Raw genomic sequence first — 24,371 nt, 5'->3', positions numbered from 1 at the left:
GCTTCCTTGGCAAATACTCGACTACTGCTACTTCACCTCCCTGGACATCTTTCTTCCGACGACAAAGGTTTAGGGCAATGGAGCAACTCGAGATAATCAACGAGGCATCGCTATAATCTACAGATTTCCTCCCCTAAATGTTGCCCTAGTCACTGCAAAGATGTCTTCAGCTGGTCACAGCTCGGGCCAAGCCAGTCCGGCTAGGCATCCGGTAGCTTTGCGACGTTCCAAGCTTGCCTCGTGCGAGCCATGCAGGCTCTCGAAGCTGGCTTGCGACCACAGTCGGCCGGCATGCTCCCGTTGTATTCGACGAGATATGAGCAGCCAGTGCGTCTACAGACAAAGTCCGTTCAAGAGGCGACGTTCCGTAGCACCCACCCAAATGTGAGTCTGCGAAGCCTTCGCGTGCCTTTGCTTATGGCATGCAGTACACCTATGTTTGAGTCGGTCATTGGGCAGCCGGTCAGATCTCCGTCAACATTGGACTTCCAGATGAAGATATATCCCAATCCAGGGTTCCAAGGACCTTCTTCTCTTCAGACAGTGTTGGACGACCTGGGTGCGCATCTTGCCGTTGGCAACAATGCACGCGCATCCAGCTCCAACGACCAGCTCTCGTCCCGAGATGGTGTCATGAGAGAAGATGCCCGAAAGTTGATTGATGAAGGAGTGCGACTACTTGACTCGTTCCTTCAATACCTCGCTGATGATGCTTTTCGGCGCCTCTTCTTGAAGTCACATGGAAGTGGATTGGAAAGCCATCTGGGGAATTTCCTTATTTACCCATTCTTCAACAGTCTTATCAACGAGATCAATGTCATCGAGAACTCGCAGGACCGACAGGCGAGCCTGAAAATTCTATCCCAGCGACTCTTCGAACAGGCTCAACGGCCGGTCGAGATTACTACAACAATGACCCTGAACGACTTCACAAGCCTCTACACTGGTCCAAATCTGAGATGGGAATCGATTGGCCTGATATTGACCTTGGCAGGGTAGGCACCTGGTTCGTTCGAGTTAAGACAATCTAACTAAGGACAGCATCGTCGCCCATGAGATTCGTGCGCCGCATCCTGTCTGCAAGACCGAAGAGGAGAAACAGGCTCTTCGGACCACGCTGGTGCATCTCAGCAACAAGTGTTTGGCCTTCTGTGACACATTGGATACGCTCAATGATGTTACCATGATCTTCTTGTACGAGTGCTTCCTCCTGGCTTCGGCTTTCTACGGTGATCAAAGTAAGGCCAGTAACGTTGAGGGTTCCCATTTTGTCAGTTCTAACATTCGCATAGGCTTCAGGGTATGGCGCCGACTCAATCACGTATCCAGTGCTCTTTTCGCGCAAGGCTTGCATCAGATTTCCAAAGGTGAAAGCCAGCTTCCATTCTTTTTGAGACAGCTCCGCAAGCGAATTTTCAGCCAAATTTACACGTCGGACATCAGCTTTGCAGTGTTCCTTGGACGGCCCTCACGGCTTAGTAAACGATTTTGCTATCCTGCGATGCCGTTGGATATGGAGGATGCGAATATGCAGAATATTACCACTGTCGCCTTGAATGAGCAGTTACGTCACCTTGATAGCAGCGGTTGGAACACGTTAGGCGAAATCCGGAAGAGCTCGGTCATGAGGTGGTCTGTGATATCTGCCATGATTCTGGAAGACGTTCTAGAAGTTCTGCTGAGCCGCAACCTTACACAGGTTTCGGACAAAGTCAGGTATGCCTTCCTGTGAACCGCTCTGACCTCAAACATATACTTACTCAGCCTTAGCGACCTGCGGTCCAAGGTTGCCCAGGCCTGGGCTGATCTTCCGAACTTTCTCACAATTCCCGAACAGGAGGTCTGGCGAAGAGGTCGGAGCGGCCAGGAAGCTGATACACTCCATCAAATTCGATTATCTCACTTTCATACGACTTTCCTGGTGGAATGGGCTGCTTCACGCCATGGAATGCACCAGGCAGGTGCGCTCTTTGCCAGTGCAAGCAAACTGCTTACCTGGGTCAATGCCGCTCTGGTCAGACGAGAACAACTAGGAGAGAAGGGAGCCATTTCTCTGTGCTGGACTGTATGTTATCCTTTACCAGAATGGACAATTCCGCTTCACGGTCGGATTCTGACAGTGTAGGTGGCGTCCTGTGGTTTGCCAGCTGCAGGCGCACTAGCATGGTGCCTCCTGCAACCTCCAGCTCAAACAAACATGAACGCTCAGCTAGAGCCGGCGGCACGACGGCACGGCATCGAAAGCCTTTCTGTCCTGCTAGCTCACATAAGCATCCTGCAGGAGCCTGGCGATGGCAATTATCAGCTCTTCTGCCAGGCCGCCACGGCTCTTCAATCAGCAATGGATGCCATTCTATCCCCACCATCTCAAAACTCGACGGACAGTCCACAAGATTTCCTAACGGACGCTGCCATGGGACAACCGGACTGGTTACTCCCGGAGCACTTTGGGTTTGGGATGGACTCTTGGTGCGTACAACCCTGTTGGCCTACGCCTGAATCTGTACTCACGCCGTTTCTTGTAGGGTCGGTCTACCAGATCAAGGGTCTGTGTTTGGACTGGACGATAGTTTGTTGTACTGAGGAGCTGTCTTCATCATATGTGAATCCACCCGAGCTCCAAGGCTCGCATGGAGTTCCCATTCTGATATGCACACAGAATGAGGATCATCCCTTGCGCTGACATAAATATCTACCACGGTTGCAGCGTTTCGATGAATTGGCTTTCAAGCCGAGTACCAGCAGCCAAGCGGAGCACGGTGCTACTTTGCGTACCAGATGATGAGAACCTTTTATATGCATGAATACCCCAAGGACCCTGGACCTTTCAAGTGTACTATGACAGTACTTAGCTGCTGCCTTTCTCTCCGCCCCTTTTGTTCCAATATCCACCATCTCAATCAAGGATGATCCATGTTATCATTCGTCGTCAGCGGTAGCAGTGTGCCTATTCAGCAATAGCCGACGCCTCGATGCTCTTGAAATACTTGACCGTCTTGACCTGAAGCTCGAGCGTCGCAGCATCATCGACTACCAGTATGGCATGTGGGTGAAGTTGCAAACAAGATGCCGTCCAGATGTGACTGATTCCCGATTCGACGCAGTGCTTCAGAGCCAGAGCCTTGTGCGCACCAGTGGCGATAATAATTACTTCTCTGGCCTTTGAAAAATGATTGATCATGGTCAGCCTTCTAACATTTCAAGTCCTTGGTGGCTAAAGGCGCCCTCCAACTACAAGAGCATGCCTGGTGATGTCATGAAAAATGATGGAGAAACACTTGTGGAATCCTGACTCGTCCGAAGGATTCATCACGTACCTCCATGACCGTCTGCACACCGACGGTGAGCGCCATCTTCGGTACCTTTTCCACGTCGTTGTCAAAAAACCGCGAATTCGCCAGGATTGTGTCGTCGGTTAGCGTCTTAATCCGAGTTCTGGAGGCCAGGCTGGACCCGGGCTCATTGAAGGCAATATGCCCATCTGGTCCGATACCTCCTAGGAAGAGTGCGATACCTCCGACGGCAGCGATCTTCTTTTCGTACTCTCGGCACTCGAGCCTGAGGTCGGAGGCGTTGCCGTTCAGGATGTTGACATTGGTCGGGTCGATGTCCACGTGCGAGAAGAAGTGCTTGTACATGAAGCTGTGGTAGCTCTGGGGGTGGTTAACGGGTATGCCGACATACTCGTCCTAGTAGACTTGATTAGCTAAGTGCGCTTATGAACATAGCCCATGAGGGATTTGGATAAAGCAAGGTAAGGCAAGCGTAAGCGAGATTCCTGACTCGTCTTCGGTGTTCGATTCACGATAGGGTACTAGCCGTAAAGAGTGCTCTGTCAGAGGCAACCGGGGAGTGCAAGAGAACTTACCATGTTGAATGTTATGACATGCTTGAATGATATATTGCCTGCCTTGTGCTCTCGGACAAGTATTTTGTACACATTTTCTGGGCTGCTTCCCGTGGGAAGGCCAAGAACGAAAGGTCTTGTTGGTGTAGGCTGAAATGCTTTGATGCGCTCTGTATCAACTCCTTGTTAACCTTGAACCTACTTTGTTACGGGTTCTGCTACAAACCGATAATGTATTTCGCCACGAACTCAGATGCCGCTACACGGTCGTCTCGGATCAGAAGCCTCATCTTTTTGGAGAAGAAATCGCGACTATAATTTCCGATATGGCCTCTAATATGTGCATGTGAACGACTGTGTCTCTTAACAAGACTGGACTGGATGAGATTAAGAAAGAATTGGCCATTAGACCTCTCCACCAAGCTGATGCTACTACTTCGTGGTTATCGTGGAAGCACCACTCATTCGAGCATACCGACATAAAGTCGGAACGCCATCGGGCTAATCATGCGTAGAGCTAAGATGCTAACGACTTTGAGAGAGCCAATAGCCTCGTTATACCAATGCGACATAATCTGAGTTCGAACCCGCTCGGAGTAAGTATTTACGGACTCCGAGTGGCTAATCAATACTCCGAGAGATGGAAGAGCACCCGATATCACCACCGAAATGTAACTTCTCTTGATTCGCTTATGGTTAACCCTCTACCACTGTAGACCGAACCGCAGGTCGATATCTCGAAACTGAATGAGTGAAATCTCGACACACAAGGGGTCCGCGAATTTGATAGTCTCATCATATACCCCATTGCCTCCTTCTTGACTCCGATAGGCTCCACATCTTCGCAGATAACGTGGAAACATTGTGCCTTCGGAGTTGTTGGTGAAGCCAATCCGAACTGAAGATCTACGCGTGTTGAGATCCCCTGGGCGTTGGTGAATGCGAAAATAAACCAGAGAAACCTGGATATACCGCAGTGCAGGGTGGAGACCTCCAGATCAATATGGTGAGATTCGGTTTTCTACAATCGTTAAAAACAATCCTGTCCCCAAAATCCACAAAATCCAATGTGTCGGAAAGCTAAATGAATTCCAAATAACGGACACACTGTTTCGTGGCACTGGTACCTACACAGTTCTAGAAACGGCAACCACCACTTCAGACTTTCTTCCTTTCCGTAATATGAGGCAGTTTAGGATGTCCTTGTCAGGTGGCGCTGCTGCCGGCATCTTCGAGGGTGCATTCACCAGTCCAGAACTAATCCGACTGACAAACGGGCGACTGGTGGTCGGTGACAATCTGGTAGAGGGCGAAGATCTCTGGATCTGCTCGAGAACGGGGAAAATTGTGGACGGCCGCGATATATTCTTCAACTCCCGCACAGTTGCCGGAACCGTCATTGATCTCCAGAACAAAATAGTGGCACCAGGGCTAATCGACGTCCAACTTAACGGATCATTCAACTTCGATTTCTCCAACCCCAAATCACTCGAGTCTTACGCGGACGACCTGGTTCGCGTGAACAAGAGCCTTATCACACTTGGCGTCACGTCCTACCTGCCCACGCTGACCACGTCAGCAAGTCAGACGTACCATGACGTGCTACGGTTTCTCGGTCCCTCTGGAGTTGATAGAGATGCCCATGCAGGCGCAGAATCGCTAGGTGCGCACTGTGAAGGACCCTTCATGAGCACGAGCAAGAATGGCATTCACAATCCTGAACTGCTGCAATCCGCAGCAAAAGGCTGGTCGGATATCGAAGCATGCTATGGTCGTGAGAATTTGGATGGTGGGCGTGTGAAGATGATCACCGCCGCACCGGAGGTCGGACTTGTCAGGGACACCATTTCCGAGGTGGCGAAGCGAGGAATTGTCTTTTCGATAGGGCACACCAACGCAACGTACACAGATGCCTGCGATGCTGTTTCGAGGGGTGCTACGATGATCACGCACATGTTCAATGCCATGAGCCCGCTTCATCACCGCAACCCGGGCGTCGTGGGTTTGTTGAACGGTTGTGAGGGACTTGAGCGACCATACTACGGCATAATCTGCGACGGCATCCACTTACACCCGATGACCATCAGATTCGCCTTCACCGCCCATCCGGAGGGCTGCATTCTGGTCACGGACGCCATGCACTTGGCAGGCATGGAGGATGGGGTGTACGATTGGACAGAGGGCGACCGGATCGTGAAAAAGGGGCCACGTCTCACTCTGGAGCATGCACCGGAAAAGATCGCAGGAAGGTGAGTTCTTATGCGTGCCAGGAGAATTTCTCGGTCAACTCAAAGCGAGCAAGGCTGATTTGAGACTACATTCTTTAGTTCGGTGACCCTCCTCGAGTGTCTCAATAATTTCATCAAGTGGACTGGTACATCCGTAGCGCAGGCCATCAGCTCAGTGACAGAGAAACCTGCGAAAATGCTTGGACTTTATCCTAAAAAAGGATCGCTCATACCTGGAGCCGATGCGGACTTGGTTATACTTGATGAAGTGCTGTCTGGAAGTGGCGACAAGTCGCTATATGTTGATCGTGTCTTCAAGTTTGGTCAAATTGTCGTTCCACAGTTACACAACAAAGCGTGATTTGTGGCTGGCCACTAATCGTATACCTCTCTTACGGACGACTTCCAGTGAGGATAGTGGTTTGGAGAAGGCATGGGGTTGATACGGAAGCTAACAACGATATTTGTATCAGGACATACTCGCCATTAGATATAAAAGTAGTCGACCATGAAGTCTTCTTCTAGTAACCTCGCTACTAAGTAGTCTATGCTTGTGCCAAATACTCCTTGCTGAACGGGTAGTCGGTGTATCCCTTTACAAGCTTTGGGGTGTAAAAGTACGTCCTCTCGTACTTCGTTAGAGGAACTCCCGACTTTATCCTGAAGACCAAGTCCGGATTGGAGACAAAATACCTTCCAAAGACAATGCAGACATCGTAGTTGGCATACGTTTGGTCTACCGCAGTCTTCGCTGATTCGGCAGTGAAACCACCGGAGAGGAACACAGGAGTCGCATTATCCCAGAGTTCAACCAACCACTTGACTGTTTTCTGTCCACCACAGTCCGCATCATCGTTCCCTCGAATGCGCGCCTCGATCAGATGAAGGTATCCCAATCCAAGTGGCTTCAGTCTCTCGACCATCCTCTTGAATGTGGGGTCCGGGTCCTCCATCAGCATACCGAGAAAGTCACTGTAGGGACTAAGACGCACGCCGACTCGCTCAGGCCCGATAGCGGTAGCAATGGCCTTGGTCACTTCGAAAAGGAATCTGGTGCGGTTCTCGATGCTCCCTCCCCATTCATCGGTGCGCTTGTTACACGTATCCTGAAGAAATTGGTCCGGTAGGTAACCATTGGCTCCGTGAATTTCAACAAGGTCGAATCCTGCGGCAATGGCGTTCTTTGCTGTAGTTGCGTAGTCGTCAATTGTCCGCCAGATCTCGTCTTCTGGCATGGCAACGGGAACAGGATCGTTAGGCGTAACGGGAGTTGCACTGCTTGACCACAACTGGCATCCTTCCGCTTTGAGAATCTCGGGATCGCCAGCACGTCCCTGATGCCAGAGCTGACAGGCAAGCATACAGCCCTTGGCATGGACACTGTCAGCTATCTCTTTCCATGCCGCGATCTGTGACTCAGACCAGAGGCCTGGTACGTTGCGGTTGCTGATGGCTCTTTGAGAGACCAGCGTTGCCTCATTGATGATAAGAGTGCCTGGTACGCAAGCCCGCTGCTCATAATATTCTGGAAGAAGGAGCGCTCGTTAGTCATATATCGCTTTGGGGTAGAGAGAGCCCGGACAGCAGCTCGGGCGCTCTGAAATTTGGCTAACCGTACCTCTTGTTATGGCCGTAGGAGTCCACTGATCATCACAACGATATCGTGTCAGCGGTGCCATTACCACTCGATGGCCGAGGGTAACTGGCCCGACTTTCAACGGTTCGAATAGTTTTGTCATTGTGGTGAATGGTCACCGACTTGCTTTCGCTTCTATTTTCAGGAGATTTACGCGATATGGTTGTCGTGTATTGAATGCAAACTTGATCACTGACTTATGAGTTTCGTGCCAAACCCACAACAGCGTTGGGTGTAATTGTCGCCGGAATCGTCGCCGAATCCAAAATGACGGAAACACATGAACGTGGTAGGATGATCGGGCTTACGAAGTTACAATTTTACGGAAGACTTTACGCTCCCCAGGTGCAAAAGATTTTCTGTCGGCTTATCTCCGGGGCGAGACCCACCATCGGCTCAGAATCTGCCGAAGAGCCACATCTTCTTATCATGACCGTTCATATTTGCAAAGTTGATCGGATCTTAAACTGTGATCCTCTGACAACAGAAGAAGCCTGCCTTCTGGTCTACGATGTGATCGATGCCACTTTATGGACCGTCCGAGGGTTTGTCGGCAGAGCTTGCCCGTGGAAGAGCTTGCCCGCGTTTATGTCCAGCCCCTAGGCATGAAGCCCTTAGTCGAAACTTGGGAAGGGCCTTGGACAAGGCAGGCCTTCGCCCCATCCGAAACGCAAATGAAGAATTAACGCATGTGGACACTGAATGATGGACATGGCAGTCACTTCCATTGTTTCACAGCATTTATAGTATACGTCCTGGTCACCGGCCACGTATCGGCACTCGAACCCCCTGTACATCTGCAACGCTGCGAAGCCGACTGAGCGTCATCGTAAGGGTTATCGAACCCCAAGCTGTGAAGAGTCATCAGCATGAACAATGGAACAACCAACCCAGAGAGCGGGTCATACCGCCATACAATGTCTGGGCACAGCGAGAGGGCGACCGCGGAGTCTTCGTCCTGCGAAGGCGAGTCTGGCCATATGGCTGAATCGTCGCCAACAACACCGGGGCAAGGACTCAGTCGAACCGACAGTGATAACGAGAGCATTGGAGGCCAGCGAAATGAAATGTCGAGAAAGAGTCTCATGATAGCGATCCCTGCACTCTCGGTGTGCCTGTTCGTCTCGTTTCTGGATCAGACGTCTGTGGCAACCGCGACGCCAGCAATATCCGGGGATCTAAACACTGGAGCTGCGACTTCATGGGTTGGTGCTTCCTTCCTGATTGCATCCACGTCGTTCCAGCTCATCAACGGGAGACTGTCTGATCTTTTCGGGAGGAAGAACCTACTTCTGGTCTGCCTGGCATTGATGGGAATCGGGGACTTGGCATGCGGGTTTTCCAAGACAAAAGTGCAACTCTTTGTTTTCCGCTCCATCGCTGGGGTTGGTGGTGGCGGCATCAATAGTTTAGCAATGATCATTGTCAGTGATATCACGACACTGCGGAACCGGGGAACATATCAAGGTGAGCAAATGAATTCCTTGGCTATTCTTTCTTCGATACATGTATAACCTGTCGACTACAAGGTGTTCTCGGTGCCATCATTGCACTTGCAAATGGAGTTGGGCCTTTTCTGGGTGGCGCACTTGTCGAGTCGGTGACATGGCGATGGGTCTTTTGGTTGATTCCGATCGTGTGCGCACCAACGACTGCTGTTATTTGGTTTTTCCTGCCGCTCAAACATCAAAAGGGAGGCCATGTCGAAAAGATCAAGAAGATTGACTATGGTGGAGTCATACTGAATATCGCCTCGACTCTGCTGGTGCTCGTCCCCCTCTCTGGCGGCGGCGTGACATATTCCTGGAAATCAGCGTTTCTTATTTCCACCCTCACCATCGGTGTCCTGTTGGGTGTCCTCTTCGTTCTGTACGAGTGGAAGCTCGCGACACTTCCAATTATGCCTCTGCGGCTATACAAAGCGCCACACTGCAGTGCTCTCTACGCTCAGTCTTTCCTGACCGGTCTTGCATACTTTGGAAACCTTTTCTACCTACCCATCTACTTTCAGTCCGTCCTCAAGTACTCGGCCCTTGTGTCCGGTGCGTTGATTTTACCAGTCATCATCACCACGTCCATAGGCTCTATCGTGTCCGGGCAGTATATGAACCTCACTGGCCGCTACAGAGCTTTAATTCTGACTGGGTTCAGCCTATGGACGCTCGGCAACGGTCTTATGCTTTTGTTCGGACGACATACCGGTCCGGGCCCTTTAGTTGGTATATCAATTGTCCAAGGTGCTGGCATTGGATTGACTCTGCAACCAACCCTTGTTGCAATGTATGCCAACAGCCGCAACGACGATCGCGCAGTGGTTACCGGCCTCCGCAACTTCATCCGCACCATTGGAGGGGCCTTCGGGCTTGTTATCTCGGGTGCTATTCTATCCAACACCCTCCGGAACGACCTCTCAGCTTCAGGCCTCGTCTCTAATGACATAATCACACAACTTACGTCGTCAATCTATGTACTCGACCATTTGCACCTATCGCAAGAGGCCGAAGACGAAATCCTTCAGACTTACATGAATGGGCTGCATTTTATTTTCGCATTTTTCGTCGCCTGCTCCGGCCTAAGTCTTCTTCTCACCGCATTTGTTGGCAATACAAACATGAAAGCACAGAAAACCTCTCAAGTGATCAAGTCAGACGGCCAGGCGTCTGATATTGGCCAAGTTGAAAAGGGCCCGGTGGTCAGTGATAGGTTGGAAGTGGACGCTTCTGAGAACAGAACAAACAGCCCCCAATCGGATGAGCAACCTTGATTGAAGGAAAATCTGGTTAAGTCATACCTGTCTTGAGGTGATGAGCATATGATCATATTCATATCCGACAACCTTCTGTGTCGGGTCTAAAGACAAACGGGATGAAAAGTCTACACAAGCGAGTTTTGATTTATAAAGCGGCATTTACAAGCATAACTTAGGTTTGACTGAGGACCTCTAGCATAACAGGATGGAGAATTGACGAGAAAAGGGTTTCTGCATAGTCACCATATGAAAAGCACGAAGACATAGCATGTATTGCCACCATGAAATGAATCCATATACTATTTGATTACTTCATTGCCCGAGTACAGCCATGTTCTTCTATGTACATTGGTCTGAAAACGCCCAAAGGCATTCCTTCAAAGTTCGCTTTATCGCTTTGATATGCTTTCATCCAGCCTAAGGTAGTCGAAGCAGAATGTTACACACAGACTATCAGATCTGTCTGAGCCGTCAAGCCACACTACAAAACAGGTAGCAAGGCTAGAATTTTGGTAGGGGCGTCAGTCAAGAAGTCAATGGTAGGTACACCAACCTTACAGACTACTCATTTTTTTGCGGGGTCACTTGTTTGTTAGGTGGCCAGCCGTTTCGTATTCTTTGCTTCTGCGTACGACCGCTGCTACTCCATGGACCGAGAGATGTCTGTCGTACCATGTCACTACGTACGCGGAATTTGCGGCTTGATTTCTTGCAGGATCGGAATTCCGATATTCCTCCGAACAAGTCTGCGGCCGTTTATCTTCCGGCAAACTGACGAATAAATGGCTGGCTCTCTGTGCTCCAGGTAGTTTAGTTTCGCCGGGCATGCAGCTAAAGTTGACTGATAAGAGTGGACCTGCGGACGACCGATCACCTCGGAGAAGTCCTTGCCGATAACGACCAATGCGCCAACTGCAACCCCACCGGTCCGAACCCCACGGGATAGTTGGTCCGTCCAGAACCCTAAAATCGTCCGTTGGATGGGTCTTCTCATCAGCCAGTACCTAGGCAATTTCTGGAAAAGACGTTCACGGCCTGGCTACATTCGATCCGATAAATAAACGTTGAACGCGTGTGTCCACGTCTCTCTGATCATTCACCGCGCTCAGAACTTGGTGATTAACGCTAGAGATTGGTCTCGTTCGCGATCATTTTCAACGTTGTCCAATCCAACCACTTGAATCACTTCTGCCCTTTCTCGCTTTCTTCCACCGAGACTTGATTGTTACAATGCCTGAGATATACGCCGCACACCCCGACTATGGTTTCTCCCGTGATTTCAAGGGTTATGGTGAAAAGGGTCTTCAAGGGTTGAAATGGCCAGGAGATGCAAAGATCGCCGTTTCTTTTGTCATCAACTATGAAGAGGTACGCTTGGGCTGCTCAAGCTTACAGTCACTTCCATGTGTCATAGAAGCCTAATCAGACTTTCGTACAGGGTGGTGAACGATCTGTCCTTAACGGCGACGGCGTTGATGAGCCGAACCTGCGTGAGGCTCCAGGCGCAATGCGCATCAACGAGCGAAACTACAACGGTGAGAGTGAATACGAGTACGGCTCACGCGTGGGCTTCTGGCGACTGTTCAAGTTGTTCAACGATCACAAGATGAAGTTTACGCTCTACGCCGTGGCCCTGGCGGTCGAACAGCAGCCTGAAGTGGCCGTCAGATGTGTTGAGGAAGGCCACGATGTTGCATCACACGCATACCGCTGGGTCGATCATCATGACTGGTCCATCGAAAAGGAGAAAGAATATATCCGCAAGGGTATCACCAGTCTCAAAAACTTGACGGGCTATGCACCAAAGGGTTGGTATTACGGCCGGCCATCCCCCCAGAGCCGCTCCCTGATCCCACAGGTCTACGAGGAGATGGGAGAGGAACTTGTCTGGGTCAGTGACACCTATGCGGACGAAGTGCCTTACTGGATCGACCTGCCGATGGAACGCAACAAGCCGAATCCCAAGGGCTGTCTCATGCTCCCCTACAGCTACGACTGTAATGACTTCAAGTTTCACACCGCCAACTCCGGCTTCCGCGATTCCACCGCCTTTTTCACTCATTTGAAAAACGCCTTTGACATCTTATACGAGGATGGACAGGCGGGCCAGCCTAAGACGATGACTATCGGCCTGCATTGCCGCATCATTGGTCGTCCCGGTCGCTTCAAGGCCTTGAGAGATTTTGTCGAGTATATCGAGAAGAAAGAAGGTGTCTGGGTCGCCACTCGGACGGAAATCGCTCAGTCCTTCCGGGAGCAGTTTCCCTACAAGAAAGGCCAACTTGCTTAATATTCTTGCTCGATATTGATCAGAGATTGGGAAGGGCAGCATTTGTATGACGAGCTGATTGGGGTATCAGACCACGATACTCCATGCTTAAGAGCGGATGACGGGCGTGTTATATCACCAACAAGTCATCATGACAGGTCAAAAGCAACGCCGGAATGGGCACAAGCAATCGCTTTGAATCACTAGTAGACAGCTTCCTCCTGCCAAAATTGAGCATTTTGGGGTTCTCTTCTTTTTTTCTGTTCTTGACTTTTCCGTTTCTGCTTAAGTTTATGGCAGCTTTGGGTCTAACGCACTATACTCTTCATTATATATGCTTTCCGGGGCCTAGAGCTTTAGCAACAATCCGCCCATTGATCAGCTCAAGTATTATGCGAGCGTTATCGGCCACTACTATGGCAAAAAGGGCGGGCACACCTGTTTCGGTTCCCCACAGCTAACAGTCTTCGATTATTAGGTTTGGCATAGAAAGCTGTCTTACAAAAGTACGGGGAAGTCATGAGTGGTTTACTTAAGGGTGAGCACTTAGACAATATAATAGGCTTATCTCCATTTTCGAGCCTTAAATTACTGTACCTAGTGGCTTCTGGACCGTCCTAAGGGATGGCATCCATTCGCAGCTTTATGGAATTTGTCCATTGGTTCTTCGTCTAGTTTCGCATATCATTTAGGGACGCGGCTCCCTAGCCTAGCATCCCAAGCTCGGTATAATCCCAGCCGGCCGCTCCCATTGCCCCGTACTGATCAAAGCTTTCGACATTGGAATTCTGTTGCGGCATGTTGGCTGCGTACAAGGCATTATTGTCTTGTTCGGGCCACCAAGCCGCCGACGGCTCACCTCTTGCGGCGGTTGAACCAGGAACGAAATTGGTCTCAGCATAGCTCTCGTGCTCAGTGACCATTTCGTTCCACATCTTCCAGCCCTGCCAGCCGCCAGGTGCCTCCTCATCAACCTCCATGAACGCTTCTTTTACGGCGTCTGAAACCATGTGGATCATTGTTGGTTTGGAAGTTCCCGGCCACGTTTGCGGTTGCGGTTGCGGTTGCGATTCATTCAAGGTTGGAGTTTGCCTGGATATGGCGGCCGTCTGATTTGTATCTGTGTCGAGATCCACGCGCAGCGGGCCGAGATTTGCCGAATTTGAAGTCCCCGTGGCAGGGTTGATTATCGCTTTGAACAGGCTTCCTGATAGTGCGTCGAAGATATCCCGATACTTCACCGCGCCTACCCATTTTTCTCCAAAGATTGTCAAACTCTGTGAGCACGCTCGAGACGCTTCCAATACATCAAAGCTAAAGAGTGAGCCGTCACGCCAGAGGCAATACATGAGCGTAAGACCAGCAACGAAGCAGCTGTGAAGTGATATCATGGTGTAGCTCAACGTCTTTTGTTGGTTCAGCCGCTGATATGCAACGCAGACGCAGGCAGCTGAGCGTGCTGCCGTGACGAAGCGGGGATCTGTTGAGTCAAGGCGTGGTAGGAGAACGGTGAACAAATTGAGCACAGCCTTGTGATATTGTCTGTTTCTTTATCAGCTCCAATCCACGGCGTAAACACAAGGGAAGACTGGCAAACTTACAAATTGAAAAAGTCGCGTGAATCATGGTATGCACTCTCCGGATCGTACATCCAGGTGATCCTTTTTGCGTCTTTGGGCTGGTAAGGGATGGTTCGTATCCACTCGTCCAGATCAGCTCTCATCCTTGCCATTTTCCCGTCGAGCTTGGCCCTCTGCTCGGGCGGACCAGCAAACGCATCCTTATCAACTCGGAATACGGTGCGGTGAATGCGTGATTGAATTCTCTCCAGCTTGATTATGTGGACGAAAGGCGCAATGTTGGACCAGGGTGTACCTCTTGAAGTATCGGGGGGATCTCGGTGCGTCAAACTCCAGTACTCGACGCTCAGACTGGGAAGCTACTCTAGCGTAAGCAGATGGATGGATACAAAAGAGAACAGTAACACAGATCAGATTGGACGAACCTCAACGTTGATATCCCGATCTGCAATGGCGAATGCCCGGCCCAGCACGACGCTGGTCCCTCTATCCAGACAGTAACACGACCAAAATGCACGTCGGCGTAGCTCGTTGTCTCGAGCCTCTTTGGTGGAGGTTGCAACCTTTCGCTTTCTGTGCAGACCCAATTCGATGCATAGTGAAACGGCGTACCTCACCTGACTCCATGCACCTGCCCCGTACGGCGACCGTTGACCATGAACAGCCAAAAGAAGAAGGAACTGGACCGTTGCCATGTTGTGTTGTTCGAGTATGTAGTCCATGGGTTCAATTGCTGCAACAAGGTGCCGCTCATGATCAACGCCACATATCTTCCCGGTGAGTTGCAGGAACCTTGCAGAGATCGCATAGATGAGGTGCATGATGCTCCGCTGGGTGATGGACAGCACGCCTTTCTCGTATTGCTTATTGAACAATACAGAATACTCTTGTCGATCCAGCATTGGCCACCGTGTGTGTAAGCGATCAAAGAAAATGTCAAAGAGAAGCTTCGACTGCTCAAGAAGTGGGAACTCAGACACCGACCCATCTGGGCGAACCGACAAAGGCACCGACGGGAGTGCAGATTCTGGCACATCAAGCTGGTGTGACTGAGACGCAGCTATTGCCTCGGAAACTGCGGTGCCAGACGAGCCATGGAAGATGGCACTTTGTATCATCCGTGCGATGGTGGCTCCGGAGCTTGATCCAAGGTAGAAGGGCTCTGGAGCTGTATCGGTAGTGCCCGAAGCCCTTAGTGACAAATACGCAACACCGTCGACGAGCGAGGAGTGGTCTTCATCATCCACCGCTTTTGAACGAGGGTATTGTCGCGTTCCGGTCGTTGATTGGGTGTCGAACGCCGGCGCCTCGAAGTGGTCTTCGGCATAGTCGGGTAGGCGCGCTTCCAAAAAAGCGATACGTTCTTCCAATGCTTTGATATAACTATCTCAGCGTGAGAATGAATTTTTTGACGGAATCATTAGCAGGAGAGACGAACAGTGACTTGCCTCCGGGATACTGAGGCCGAATGGTTTTTTCGTATATACAGGATGATCCAGCTCTCTCACATGATCGACAGGCAGGGTAACCGCCATCACACTGTTAGCATGGTGTTAGAATTTCTCCGAGAGCTTGATACTCTTGATTGAGGCATCAGTAGCGGGGACTTCGATTGGGAAAGCAGCGGAACATAGAGCAGGTCATACCCGTTGTTTTCGTCTTTTGCATCTTTTACAAGCCAAGGTCGCACGTGTCTTTCTGGGTTGTTGGGGGACACCCGCCCCGTTACTGCCTTCGGCGGTGCTTCCCCCTGAATGCCGCAGTTCACCTCCCGACAGGGGACTCACGGGACTTCCTGGTCGAGACATAACGGTATCGTCCTGGTGTCAGTGTTAGCCAGGAGTTCTCTCTATGCGTCAGCTGGGTGAGATTACAGTACGGCGGCGCGAGCGATACCTAGAGCCTGAAGAGTCAGTCGGCAAATCTGATGCCGGTATGTAGGCGTGAGGGAGGTCTAAGGACCGTCACAGCTTGGACCGCGACTTCGTCAACAAACCTCCGTGTATCCCTTCCTTATGGGCAGGCGAGAAGCGATTAGGTAATGCCGGGGAGCATACAGGTATTCTTCCCACTAAGACACCGTACAACATAAGTGGCAACCGCTAGATCTTGCTGAGCGCGCCGTTGAAAGATTCAATAGGCGGTAGGTGTACCCACGTCGAAGAAGAACGCCTGTTGTATCAACCTTACGGACTGTTTACGTACCAGGTAAGCTCCTATCTCAAATTTTTGCGGTACCACTTCTTTTGTAAGGTGGCTCGACGCCTATCAACCATGATATCAACCTACATTGTACGAGTAATTTCAATTGGTAGTCGACCGACAACTGATAAGATCCCGCTTACTTAGCGTACGGGGGCAATACGATACGTCGTCACCATATACTGTGACAGTTCTATTCCCATTGGTGCAGGAATGTGCCAACTCGAGGCCTAGATGCGCCGGTGCCTTTTCTGCCGATAGGGACCTCCTACTTCAAGGTCTGGCGCTAGCTTCTTATGAGAATGTCACAGCTTCAGTATTAGTTGATCGCCTCGGTTTGCGGGTATCGACAAGAGCCAGGCAACTTGAAGATCAACTGAGACGTCAAGTTGAATGATCCTATCTTGGTGGGGCCATTTGGACACCGTTGTAGGATTTCTCCGCAGCACTTGGCGAATATCGGGCGGGAACTACGCGACAGATCACCATGGAGGCAAGGCGATCATCGACATCTGAATAGTGGTGAGATGCAGATATGTTTCGAGCATCTCAATCAGCATATCCAGTAGCCTGGTCTTTCACTGTGGCCCTTGCAGAGGATTTAGATAGCGCCGAATCCCCTCGACGATTTCGACTTCCCACAAAGAAGCAGGTGAAGGTGTCAGAATACGGTTTGCGAACGCTATAACCTTGTTGTACCAAGATCTGGTATTGAATACCTTTTTTGGGTTTCACAGAAGGCACCATTCCAGTCCAAAGAAGTCTTGATCGATTTTCCCCGCGCACCAGACAGCGTTGAAGGTCATGCTCAAATGAGTGACTCGAGATGGTCCAACAGGGACCTCGAACCAACACCGCCGGAGCACCGCAATTGGCCCTGGTGTGAAATATCCTCGAGATGTCAAAGGTGGTAAGAAGAGGGGAACTTATGGCGTCAGGTACAACCTTTCTCTTTACTAGTTTTCGAACCAATTTAGCCTGGATGGGAACATCCACGTGTCTTCACTGTACGATGGCAGTAAGAAAGGCCTGTACTGGCTCTGGTCAGGCGTGAACTGGGTCGGTGTCTTCGCCTGGCTCGCCGGTACTACCATGGGCATTCCGGGTTTGATCGGCCAGCATCAACCGCAGCTCCTCAGTGACGCCGCTCGTCGCATGCACATGATGGGTGATATCCTGACTTTCGTGACCGCAGCCGTGGTCTACTTTGCTTTCACATGCTTCATCCACTATCGAGTCCTTGCTGCTGGTCGAGAAGATATGACTCGTCAGCGCGAGTGGTTGGCAAAGGAGGGTCGCGAAGGTTTTTTTCATGGGGAGAAAGAAGGACTCGCGATTGAGGCACCGTCCACACCACCCGTTATGGACATCGAGGAGATCTATCTGGAGGGCGAAAAGGGTGGCAAGATGTAGTAGGAGGACATCGAGTATCGTTCACTTTTCAAGCCTCGATAGAGACACTTTGGACCTTGACAAAACGCCGCGCAATGCCACACGCCTGTCGCATTTCCCACTGCCAGTGTTGATGCATTCAGCTACGTGCAAACCCCATACATGGTAACAAAGGTCTTGTGCCCTTCGCTACCAGACAGGGGTTTCGGAGGTCACGGAGATTGATCTTGGCAGGCCGGTCATCTCCCCGGCCCCGAAACATACGCTAACCTGTTTCATTCTGGTGAGTCCGCTCACGCTTATCATCTACTTATCTCCCTCACACTCTTGTCGCTAGAAAGCCGTCCCCTACCAAAGGTCCAATCTAGGGGGCAAGAAGGGATGTGGAGTCGCTCCTCTATCGGCGATTAACGTGCCGATGAGAACGACGCCCCGAAACGTTCTACCAAAATTCGATCGCAACTTCTCCATATATCGCGACTGCCTTACAATCATGCATCGGCGGTAATGTATCGACCGACACCCGGCGGCCCAAGGTTTAAAATCAGAATTTCTTCATTCCAGGACTCTAGAGGTCAGAGGAATCACGCTCGAGTTGGTACACTCACAGTAGCTTAGTCGCCTCTACCCAAACAATCAACGATTCGTGTCGCGCAACAAATACGGTCCACGTTGTCTTCGTCTTTCATTGTCATACTTTAAAAGAATTTACCACAAAGGTGGTATATGCATACACGTCTCGATGGCCACAGAACCGTATCGTCAGACAGCGAGTGAGGTCCTTGCCAGGATAAATAGTGGTGACTTGACCGTGGAGCAGTATGCTCAATCACTCCTGGCACGTATCAAGGCCAGAGATGCCGTGGTAAAAGCATGGGCGTACCTGGACCCTGCGCGGGTCATTGAAGAGGCGAAAAGGCTGGATCAAGTGCCTATTGATGAACGTGGTCCCCTTCATGGAGTGGCAATTGCTGTCAAGGATGTCATTTATACCAAAGGTCAGTTGCAGACAGCACTTACTATGCTTTTCAGGGTTTTAACGAGCTGCCCTCAACAGACATGCCAACCCAATTCAACTCTCCGGCCTATGAGGGTCATGGGCCAACAGTAGATGCGGCATCTATCATGATTCTACGGCAGGCCGGCGCCCTGATCTTCGGGAAGACCACAACGACCGAATTCGCAGCTACGACACAGGGGCCGATAACAACCAATCCTCATGACTCGTCCCGCACACCCGGAGGCTCTTCATCTGGGTCCGGGGCTGCCGTAGGAGATTTTCAGGCTCCCATAGGACTGGGCACGCAGACAGGAGGCAGCACCATCCGGCCGGGCTCATTCAACGGGATCTATGCCTTCAAGCCGACTTGGAATTCGATCTCGCGTGAGGGCCAAAAAATATACTCTCTTATTCTAGACACCTTAGGGCTCTATACCCGCAGTGTCGATGATCTGGAGCTACTTGCCGATGTCTTCAAGCTGGAAGACGATATGGCCCCAGATAGGGACTTCAAAGTCATGGGTTCCAAATTTGCTGTCTGCAAAACAATGGTGTGGCCGCAGGTCGGTCCTGGCACTGCTGCTGCCATGGAAAAGGCTGCTGAGCTGCTTCGCGCACACGGCGCGGAGGTAGACGAGATCGGTTTTCCGGAGGACCTGAATGATCTCCCGCGGTGGCACAGCACGGTCCTTAACTCTGACGGGCGGGTGGCCTTCCTCCCTGATTATTGCGCGTCCAAGGGCAAGATATCGAAACAGCTGATCGACCAGGTCGAGAACCGAGGTCGCATCTCAAGAGCCGCTCAGCTGGAAGCGTTCGACAAGATTGCCACAGCACGACCCGTTGTGGACGAGATGGTTGGAAAGTACGCTGCAGTACTAGTTCCCAGTGTGCCAGATGAGGCACCTGAGGGCATCGACAGTACGGGCAGCGCTGCCTTCAATGGCATTTGGACGGTACGTTCGGCTACCCTGTCTTCGAAAGGGCGGTACTAATCACAAACTCTATTCAGGCACTTCACAACCCGGTTATCAATATCCCGGGCTTCCACGGGGGCAATAACATGCCCATCGGCATCTCCCTTGTCGCTCCACGATACTATGACCGGCATTTATTAGCTGTAGGTAGAAGGGTAGGCGAGATCTTCGAGCAAGAGGGTGGCTGGAAGCCGAAGAACTAGCTTTTGCTCACAAGCACGGTGCTGTTGGATAAAAAGATTACAGGAATGGGCTGGTAGGAAGCCCACATGAGCTCAATATAGCAGGAAGGGGCAAATCACAAATCAGATATACTCGTGACCATGAGAAGCCTTTTCTTTTTGGAAAAGGCATTACTTCTGGGCCGACCTTTGAAACCGACCCATGCTGGTTAGAGGTTATATTGTCTAGCTTGACGGTCGTTCCACACTTGCATGAAAGGTGACTGGAATATGCATTTGTAGGTTACCTTATATCCTGCTTGGTAAAGAACCTGTAGTTAGGAATCTGCCCTAACTAGTATCAGGTATTTTTGACAATAGACCAATTATGCAGCAAAGTGAGCAAGGAGATCTATTGGTGGATTTGGAGAGTTTTAGCCTAGTAAGAATTATCTCATTATATTGATTTCTCGATGTGCTAGCGTCATTAGTTGATGACTAAGTCTTGGCAAGATCTACCTCTAGCACTGCACTGACTAAGAGTCTCGTTTGTTGTTTATCCCAACCTCCCTCTTCATGCAAAATCATCATTTCTTTATTGTTATATCCACGTTCTTGTCGCACCCAGCTTCACATATATCTGAAGTCCTAATCTAGCTCCTTCTCCCTCGATACTACCGACATGACAAAGCCTATCCAAGATCCATACGAGGCTGAACCATCGGCTCTACCTTTCAGAACTGGAGGCCGGCTACGCCGGAACCAAGAATACCTGATCTTTTACTTCTTCGCGATCTCTTCGTGGTGCCTGGAGATTGCTGCTGCGTGCCTCGGATCACTCGATGGAGCGCAAAGTCATTACTTCATCGCTACTATCTCACCGTTTATGGCCACTCATTGGTGAGCAAACTCCATGAAGATTCCCCGCACTTCAGAGACCATCCAGGTTGTCTAATATATTGCAGGATGGCTTTCCTACAAACATGCTGGATGATGGCGACTGCTCCGCGCAGCACAGTTCCGCATCGTATTGCCTATCTCAACCTGGCCTGTCGATTCCAGCGACTCTGCGCAGTAAGCAAGAAGTTCCTTTTTCAACTTTCGTACACTAATTGTCCAAGCCAACTGCTCTAATCGGAATGATCACGTGGGCAATTGGTTACCGATATCGTTACAAAGCTTCCAGTCAAGCGTACTGGATTATCTGGCTGGTGGTGTGGATTGTGGACACCGTGGTTTGCATCATGAACGTTTACAACAATATCAGCTGGGAAAGCGACCTGCTATACCAAATCGCTCCTCACTATCACCAGGGAAATTTCTGGCTAGGCGTTCTAGGCATTCGGGACATATGTCGAGCCAAGTATGACCCTTACGAGAAAGAAGGCATAGAGCTGGAAGAACCCTTAAACAGGGGGGTGTGATTTTGGAAAAGGTCTTCGGAGTCACTACAGGCTAATTAAAATATCTCGTGTCGTCAAATTTATTCCTTGTCATCAATATGGTTGACCGGCGTGAGTGGCTTCCCATCCCGAAAGAAAGCCTCAAGATTGTCTAGGTTAGTCTTTTCGAAGTTTTGCCAACTTGTGCGCGAGCATACACCGATATGTGGCAGCACCGTGACCTTCCAATTTTCCTGGAGTTTAGGATTGATTCCTGGTTCGTTTGCGTGCACATCAAGGCCGACTCCGACGACTCTTCCGCTGTCAAGAGCCGACAAAAGCGCCTGTTCGTCAATCATCCTGCCTCTTGCGATATTGACGACCCTTAATCCCTCACTTTTCGCCAGTGAAAATTGTTTTTCCGAGAGCATATTGTGAGTCTCGGCCGTATATGGCGCAGCGAGGACAATACAATCGATCCCAGGGATCATGTCATCCACGGTGGAATGATAAGATGCCCCATGTTTCAAGGCTCTCTCAGCATCCAGTTTCCGCCGCGGTCCTTGATAATGAATACTCATACCGAAGCCGGCTTCGCATTTTTGTGCAATCGCAAGACCGATATCACCTAGGCCCACGACGCCTAACGACTTCCCACAGGGGTCTACTGCTTGATTTCCCAGCTCACGACTGGCGTTCCAATCATATCTTGCACACCATTGAGCATAGGTCAGGAAACGAAAAGAGTCCAAGACCAGGAGCATGGCTGTATTGGCAACGGCTTCTGTGCAGGCGTTGGGAGTATTGCAGTACCAAATGCCACGAGCTGTAAGACCTGTGATGTCTGCGGCATCATAGCCATGCCCGCTGCAACAGATGATACGTAGCGACGATGGGAAGTGCGGCACGACATCGGGACCAAAAGGCAAGTGGGTGGCGAATCTTCCCGCCTTCAGCCAACCATTGCGACAGATTGCCGCCACCTTTGAATAGGGGCCTCCAGGCTTCAGACGTTCTATGAATTGTGCTTTCGAATCGCAGTCGTAGTAGATGAGGTTGAATCTCTCTGCCAGCGCCTGTCGGCGAGCGACATCAACCGCTTGTACGGAAGAGTCAATCAGCAGAATGTCGGCCTTCTCAGCCATCGTATACGCAGTGGTTCAATGCACAGGGAGGTTCGGGGCAGGACGGTTGTGTGGTTGAATTCGATGGAACTTTTGAGGCCATGCATTGACTAGCGTCGACGGTACAATATCATCATAGCTAGCTCCCGTAACTTGCTAGTAAGCCGGCGATTTAACAACTGTCTTATTTCTGCAAGAAAATGGTTGTGCTAGGAAAAAAGGATACTATTGAAAGTTGGGTAGGATGTTGGAAGTATCGGCAAGAAATGGGCATAAGCCGGTATCAGCTTCTGTTCCGTCGGTAAACTTGGCCTGCAGCCGGATGGCCACCTTCGACTCGGATATACCCGGCCGATACCTGCAACCGCTCATTCATGATGACTGATGGCCTGCTTTACAGAACGAGGCTTACTCGTTGAACAGCGTTGACCGAAATCCAGTCTACTGCGTCTCCAGTAGGTCGCAAGATGAATATGGACGCCTCCGCCCTCCAAGTTCAGAGAGCTGCGGTGGTCCATAATTCAGTCGAGGATAATGAGGCTCATCAAGTGGTCGTCGCGGCCCCTTCAAAGACCATATCAGGAAGAGGATGGGGAATTTTGTCGAAGCTGCTTGGTGCTGTTGGCGCTCTCGCACTAGGACTCTACGTGTCATCTGGCTATGGATATGAACGAACCGTCGACCCTCTTGATTTCACAGGCCGGACTGAGCGAGTCCTGAAGACAACACCACTAATTGATGGACACAATGACCTGCCCTATTTACTGCGACTTGAATTGAAGAACAGAATATATGACGAGGGCAAGTTTACGTTCCGTGAAGGTGAGAAGCTTGCACCCAGACTTTTATCTTACCTCATTGGCGCGATAATGGAATTGACTAATATAATGTTGCGCAAAAGGCCTCGCCAGCCACACGGATCTTCAAAGAATGAAGGAGGGCAGAGTAGGCGGACAGTTTTGGTCCGTCTTCGTCGAGTGTCCAGAAATTGTCCATCTTGATGATCCCACCCACTCCGTACGAGATACACTCGAGCAGATCGATGTGGCCAAGCGTATGATTGCTTACTATGACGAACTACACTATTGCGAATCTTCCAGCTGCGTGACCACCGCTTTCAAAAGAGGGAAAATGCCGTCCATGCTTGGAGCAGAGGGGATGCATCAAGTGGGCTCCTCTATCGCAGTCATCAGGCAGCTGTTCGACGCGGGTGTGCGATATATTACTATAACTCACAACTGCGACAACCCGTTTGCCACGGCTGCGTCAACTGTGACAGAAACTGGCAAGGACGCTGGCCTTTCTGACTTTGGTGTTGCAGCAGTGGTCGAGATGAACAGACTCGGCATGATGATCGATCTGTCTCATACGTCTCACAATAGTATGCGTCAGATACTCGACATCACGCGCTCTCCGGTGATCTTCAGCCACAGCGCCTGTTACCATCTGGCTAGGAACTACCGGAACGCTCCTGACGATGTCATAGCCAGACTCAAGACAAATGGTGGCGTTCTCATGGTCATGTTCGTCAAACGCTTTTTAAATGCCCAAAATCCAGAAGCTGCTGACCTCGAAACGGCTGTCGACCATATCATGCATGTGGTTGAGGTAGCAGGTTGGGATCATGTCGGTATCGGAGCCGACTTTGACGGAACAGTGACTCTGGCTAATGGTATATCGTCTGTTGCGGACTATCCAAAACTGATAGAAGCTGTCATGAGAAGGGGCGCCACTGATGAGCAGGTCCGAAAGCTTGTGGGGGAAAATATCTTGAGGTACGAGCCCAAGAATACATCGTCGCTCATTCTTCTTGATTACTAATGA

The 24,371-nt window shown here is 50.6% G+C and overlaps 12 protein-coding genes across 12 annotated transcripts; 8 read left to right on the top strand and 4 right to left on the bottom strand.

Annotated features, from left to right (window-relative positions):
• Positions 1-249: 249 nt before the first annotated feature.
• Positions 250-2,583, top strand: A1O1_01647 (uncharacterized protein; the record flags this gene model as incomplete). The annotated part of the gene is made up of 6 exons (XM_007722560.1): positions 250-995; positions 1,042-1,238; positions 1,293-1,716; positions 1,771-2,065; positions 2,126-2,469; positions 2,526-2,583. The coding sequence occupies 6 exons, from the start codon at positions 250-252 to the stop codon at positions 2,581-2,583; spliced, it is 2,064 nt and encodes a 687-aa protein (XP_007720750.1).
• A 364-nt stretch (positions 2,584-2,947) lies between these two features.
• On the bottom strand, positions 2,948-4,137 carry A1O1_01646 (glucosamine-6-phosphate deaminase; the record flags this gene model as incomplete). The annotated part of the gene is made up of 4 exons (XM_007722559.1): positions 2,948-3,160; positions 3,318-3,689; positions 3,869-4,017; positions 4,074-4,137. The coding sequence occupies 4 exons, from the start codon at positions 4,135-4,137 to the stop codon at positions 2,948-2,950; spliced, it is 798 nt and encodes a 265-aa protein (XP_007720749.1).
• Positions 4,138-5,044: 907 nt separating this feature from the next.
• A1O1_01645 (N-acetylglucosamine-6-phosphate deacetylase) lies at positions 5,045-6,436 on the top strand (the record flags this gene model as incomplete). Its single annotated transcript, XM_007722558.1, has 2 exons — positions 5,045-6,096; positions 6,175-6,436. 2 exons carry the CDS (start codon positions 5,045-5,047, stop codon positions 6,434-6,436), a joined length of 1,314 nt encoding a protein of 437 aa, XP_007720748.1.
• A 184-nt stretch (positions 6,437-6,620) lies between these two features.
• A1O1_01644 (NADPH2 dehydrogenase) lies at positions 6,621-7,814 on the bottom strand (the record flags this gene model as incomplete). Its single annotated transcript, XM_007722557.1, has 2 exons — positions 6,621-7,600; positions 7,694-7,814. The coding sequence occupies 2 exons, from the start codon at positions 7,812-7,814 to the stop codon at positions 6,621-6,623; spliced, it is 1,101 nt and encodes a 366-aa protein (XP_007720747.1).
• An 814-nt stretch (positions 7,815-8,628) lies between these two features.
• Positions 8,629-10,475, top strand: A1O1_01643 (uncharacterized protein; the record flags this gene model as incomplete). The annotated part of the gene is made up of 2 exons (XM_007722556.1): positions 8,629-9,178; positions 9,241-10,475. The coding sequence occupies 2 exons, from the start codon at positions 8,629-8,631 to the stop codon at positions 10,473-10,475; spliced, it is 1,785 nt and encodes a 594-aa protein (XP_007720746.1).
• Positions 10,476-11,690: 1,215 nt separating this feature from the next.
• Positions 11,691-12,750, top strand: A1O1_01642 (uncharacterized protein; the record flags this gene model as incomplete). The annotated part of the gene is made up of 2 exons (XM_007722555.1): positions 11,691-11,828; positions 11,899-12,750. 2 exons carry the CDS (start codon positions 11,691-11,693, stop codon positions 12,748-12,750), a joined length of 990 nt encoding a protein of 329 aa, XP_007720745.1.
• Positions 12,751-13,433: 683 nt separating this feature from the next.
• On the bottom strand, positions 13,434-16,117 carry A1O1_01641 (uncharacterized protein; the record flags this gene model as incomplete). The annotated part of the gene is made up of 5 exons (XM_007722554.1): positions 13,434-14,271; positions 14,331-14,668; positions 14,735-15,692; positions 15,748-15,848; positions 15,956-16,117. 5 exons carry the CDS (start codon positions 16,115-16,117, stop codon positions 13,434-13,436), a joined length of 2,397 nt encoding a protein of 798 aa, XP_007720744.1.
• Positions 16,118-17,409: 1,292 nt separating this feature from the next.
• Positions 17,410-17,924, top strand: A1O1_01640 (uncharacterized protein; the record flags this gene model as incomplete). The annotated part of the gene is made up of 2 exons (XM_007722553.1): positions 17,410-17,421; positions 17,472-17,924. The coding sequence occupies 2 exons, from the start codon at positions 17,410-17,412 to the stop codon at positions 17,922-17,924; spliced, it is 465 nt and encodes a 154-aa protein (XP_007720743.1).
• Positions 17,925-18,645: 721 nt separating this feature from the next.
• On the top strand, positions 18,646-20,083 carry A1O1_01639 (amidase; the record flags this gene model as incomplete). The annotated part of the gene is made up of 3 exons (XM_007722552.1): positions 18,646-18,901; positions 18,961-19,859; positions 19,916-20,083. 3 exons carry the CDS (start codon positions 18,646-18,648, stop codon positions 20,081-20,083), a joined length of 1,323 nt encoding a protein of 440 aa, XP_007720742.1.
• A 640-nt stretch (positions 20,084-20,723) lies between these two features.
• On the top strand, positions 20,724-21,465 carry A1O1_01638 (uncharacterized protein; the record flags this gene model as incomplete). Its single annotated transcript, XM_007722551.1, has 3 exons — positions 20,724-20,941; positions 21,007-21,115; positions 21,163-21,465. The coding sequence occupies 3 exons, from the start codon at positions 20,724-20,726 to the stop codon at positions 21,463-21,465; spliced, it is 630 nt and encodes a 209-aa protein (XP_007720741.1).
• A 59-nt stretch (positions 21,466-21,524) lies between these two features.
• A1O1_01637 (uncharacterized protein) lies at positions 21,525-22,568 on the bottom strand (the record flags this gene model as incomplete). Its single annotated transcript, XM_007722550.1, has 1 exon — positions 21,525-22,568. One exon carries the CDS (start codon positions 22,566-22,568, stop codon positions 21,525-21,527), a length of 1,044 nt encoding a protein of 347 aa, XP_007720740.1.
• Positions 22,569-23,014: 446 nt separating this feature from the next.
• Positions 23,015-24,368, top strand: A1O1_01636 (uncharacterized protein; the record flags this gene model as incomplete). The annotated part of the gene is made up of 2 exons (XM_007722549.1): positions 23,015-23,369; positions 23,449-24,368. The coding sequence occupies 2 exons, from the start codon at positions 23,015-23,017 to the stop codon at positions 24,366-24,368; spliced, it is 1,275 nt and encodes a 424-aa protein (XP_007720739.1).
• Between the last annotated feature and the right edge of the window lie 3 nt (positions 24,369-24,371).

The sequence above is a fragment of the Capronia coronata genome (genome assembly GCF_000585585.1).
Source record: "Capronia coronata CBS 617.96 chromosome Unknown acBCG-supercont1.1, whole genome shotgun sequence".
In the NCBI taxonomy this organism is placed as follows: Eukaryota; Fungi; Ascomycota; class Eurotiomycetes; order Chaetothyriales; family Herpotrichiellaceae; genus Capronia; species Capronia coronata.
Note: the sequence above shows the minus strand (reverse complement) of the source record. Positions and strands in the feature narration are given on the sequence as shown.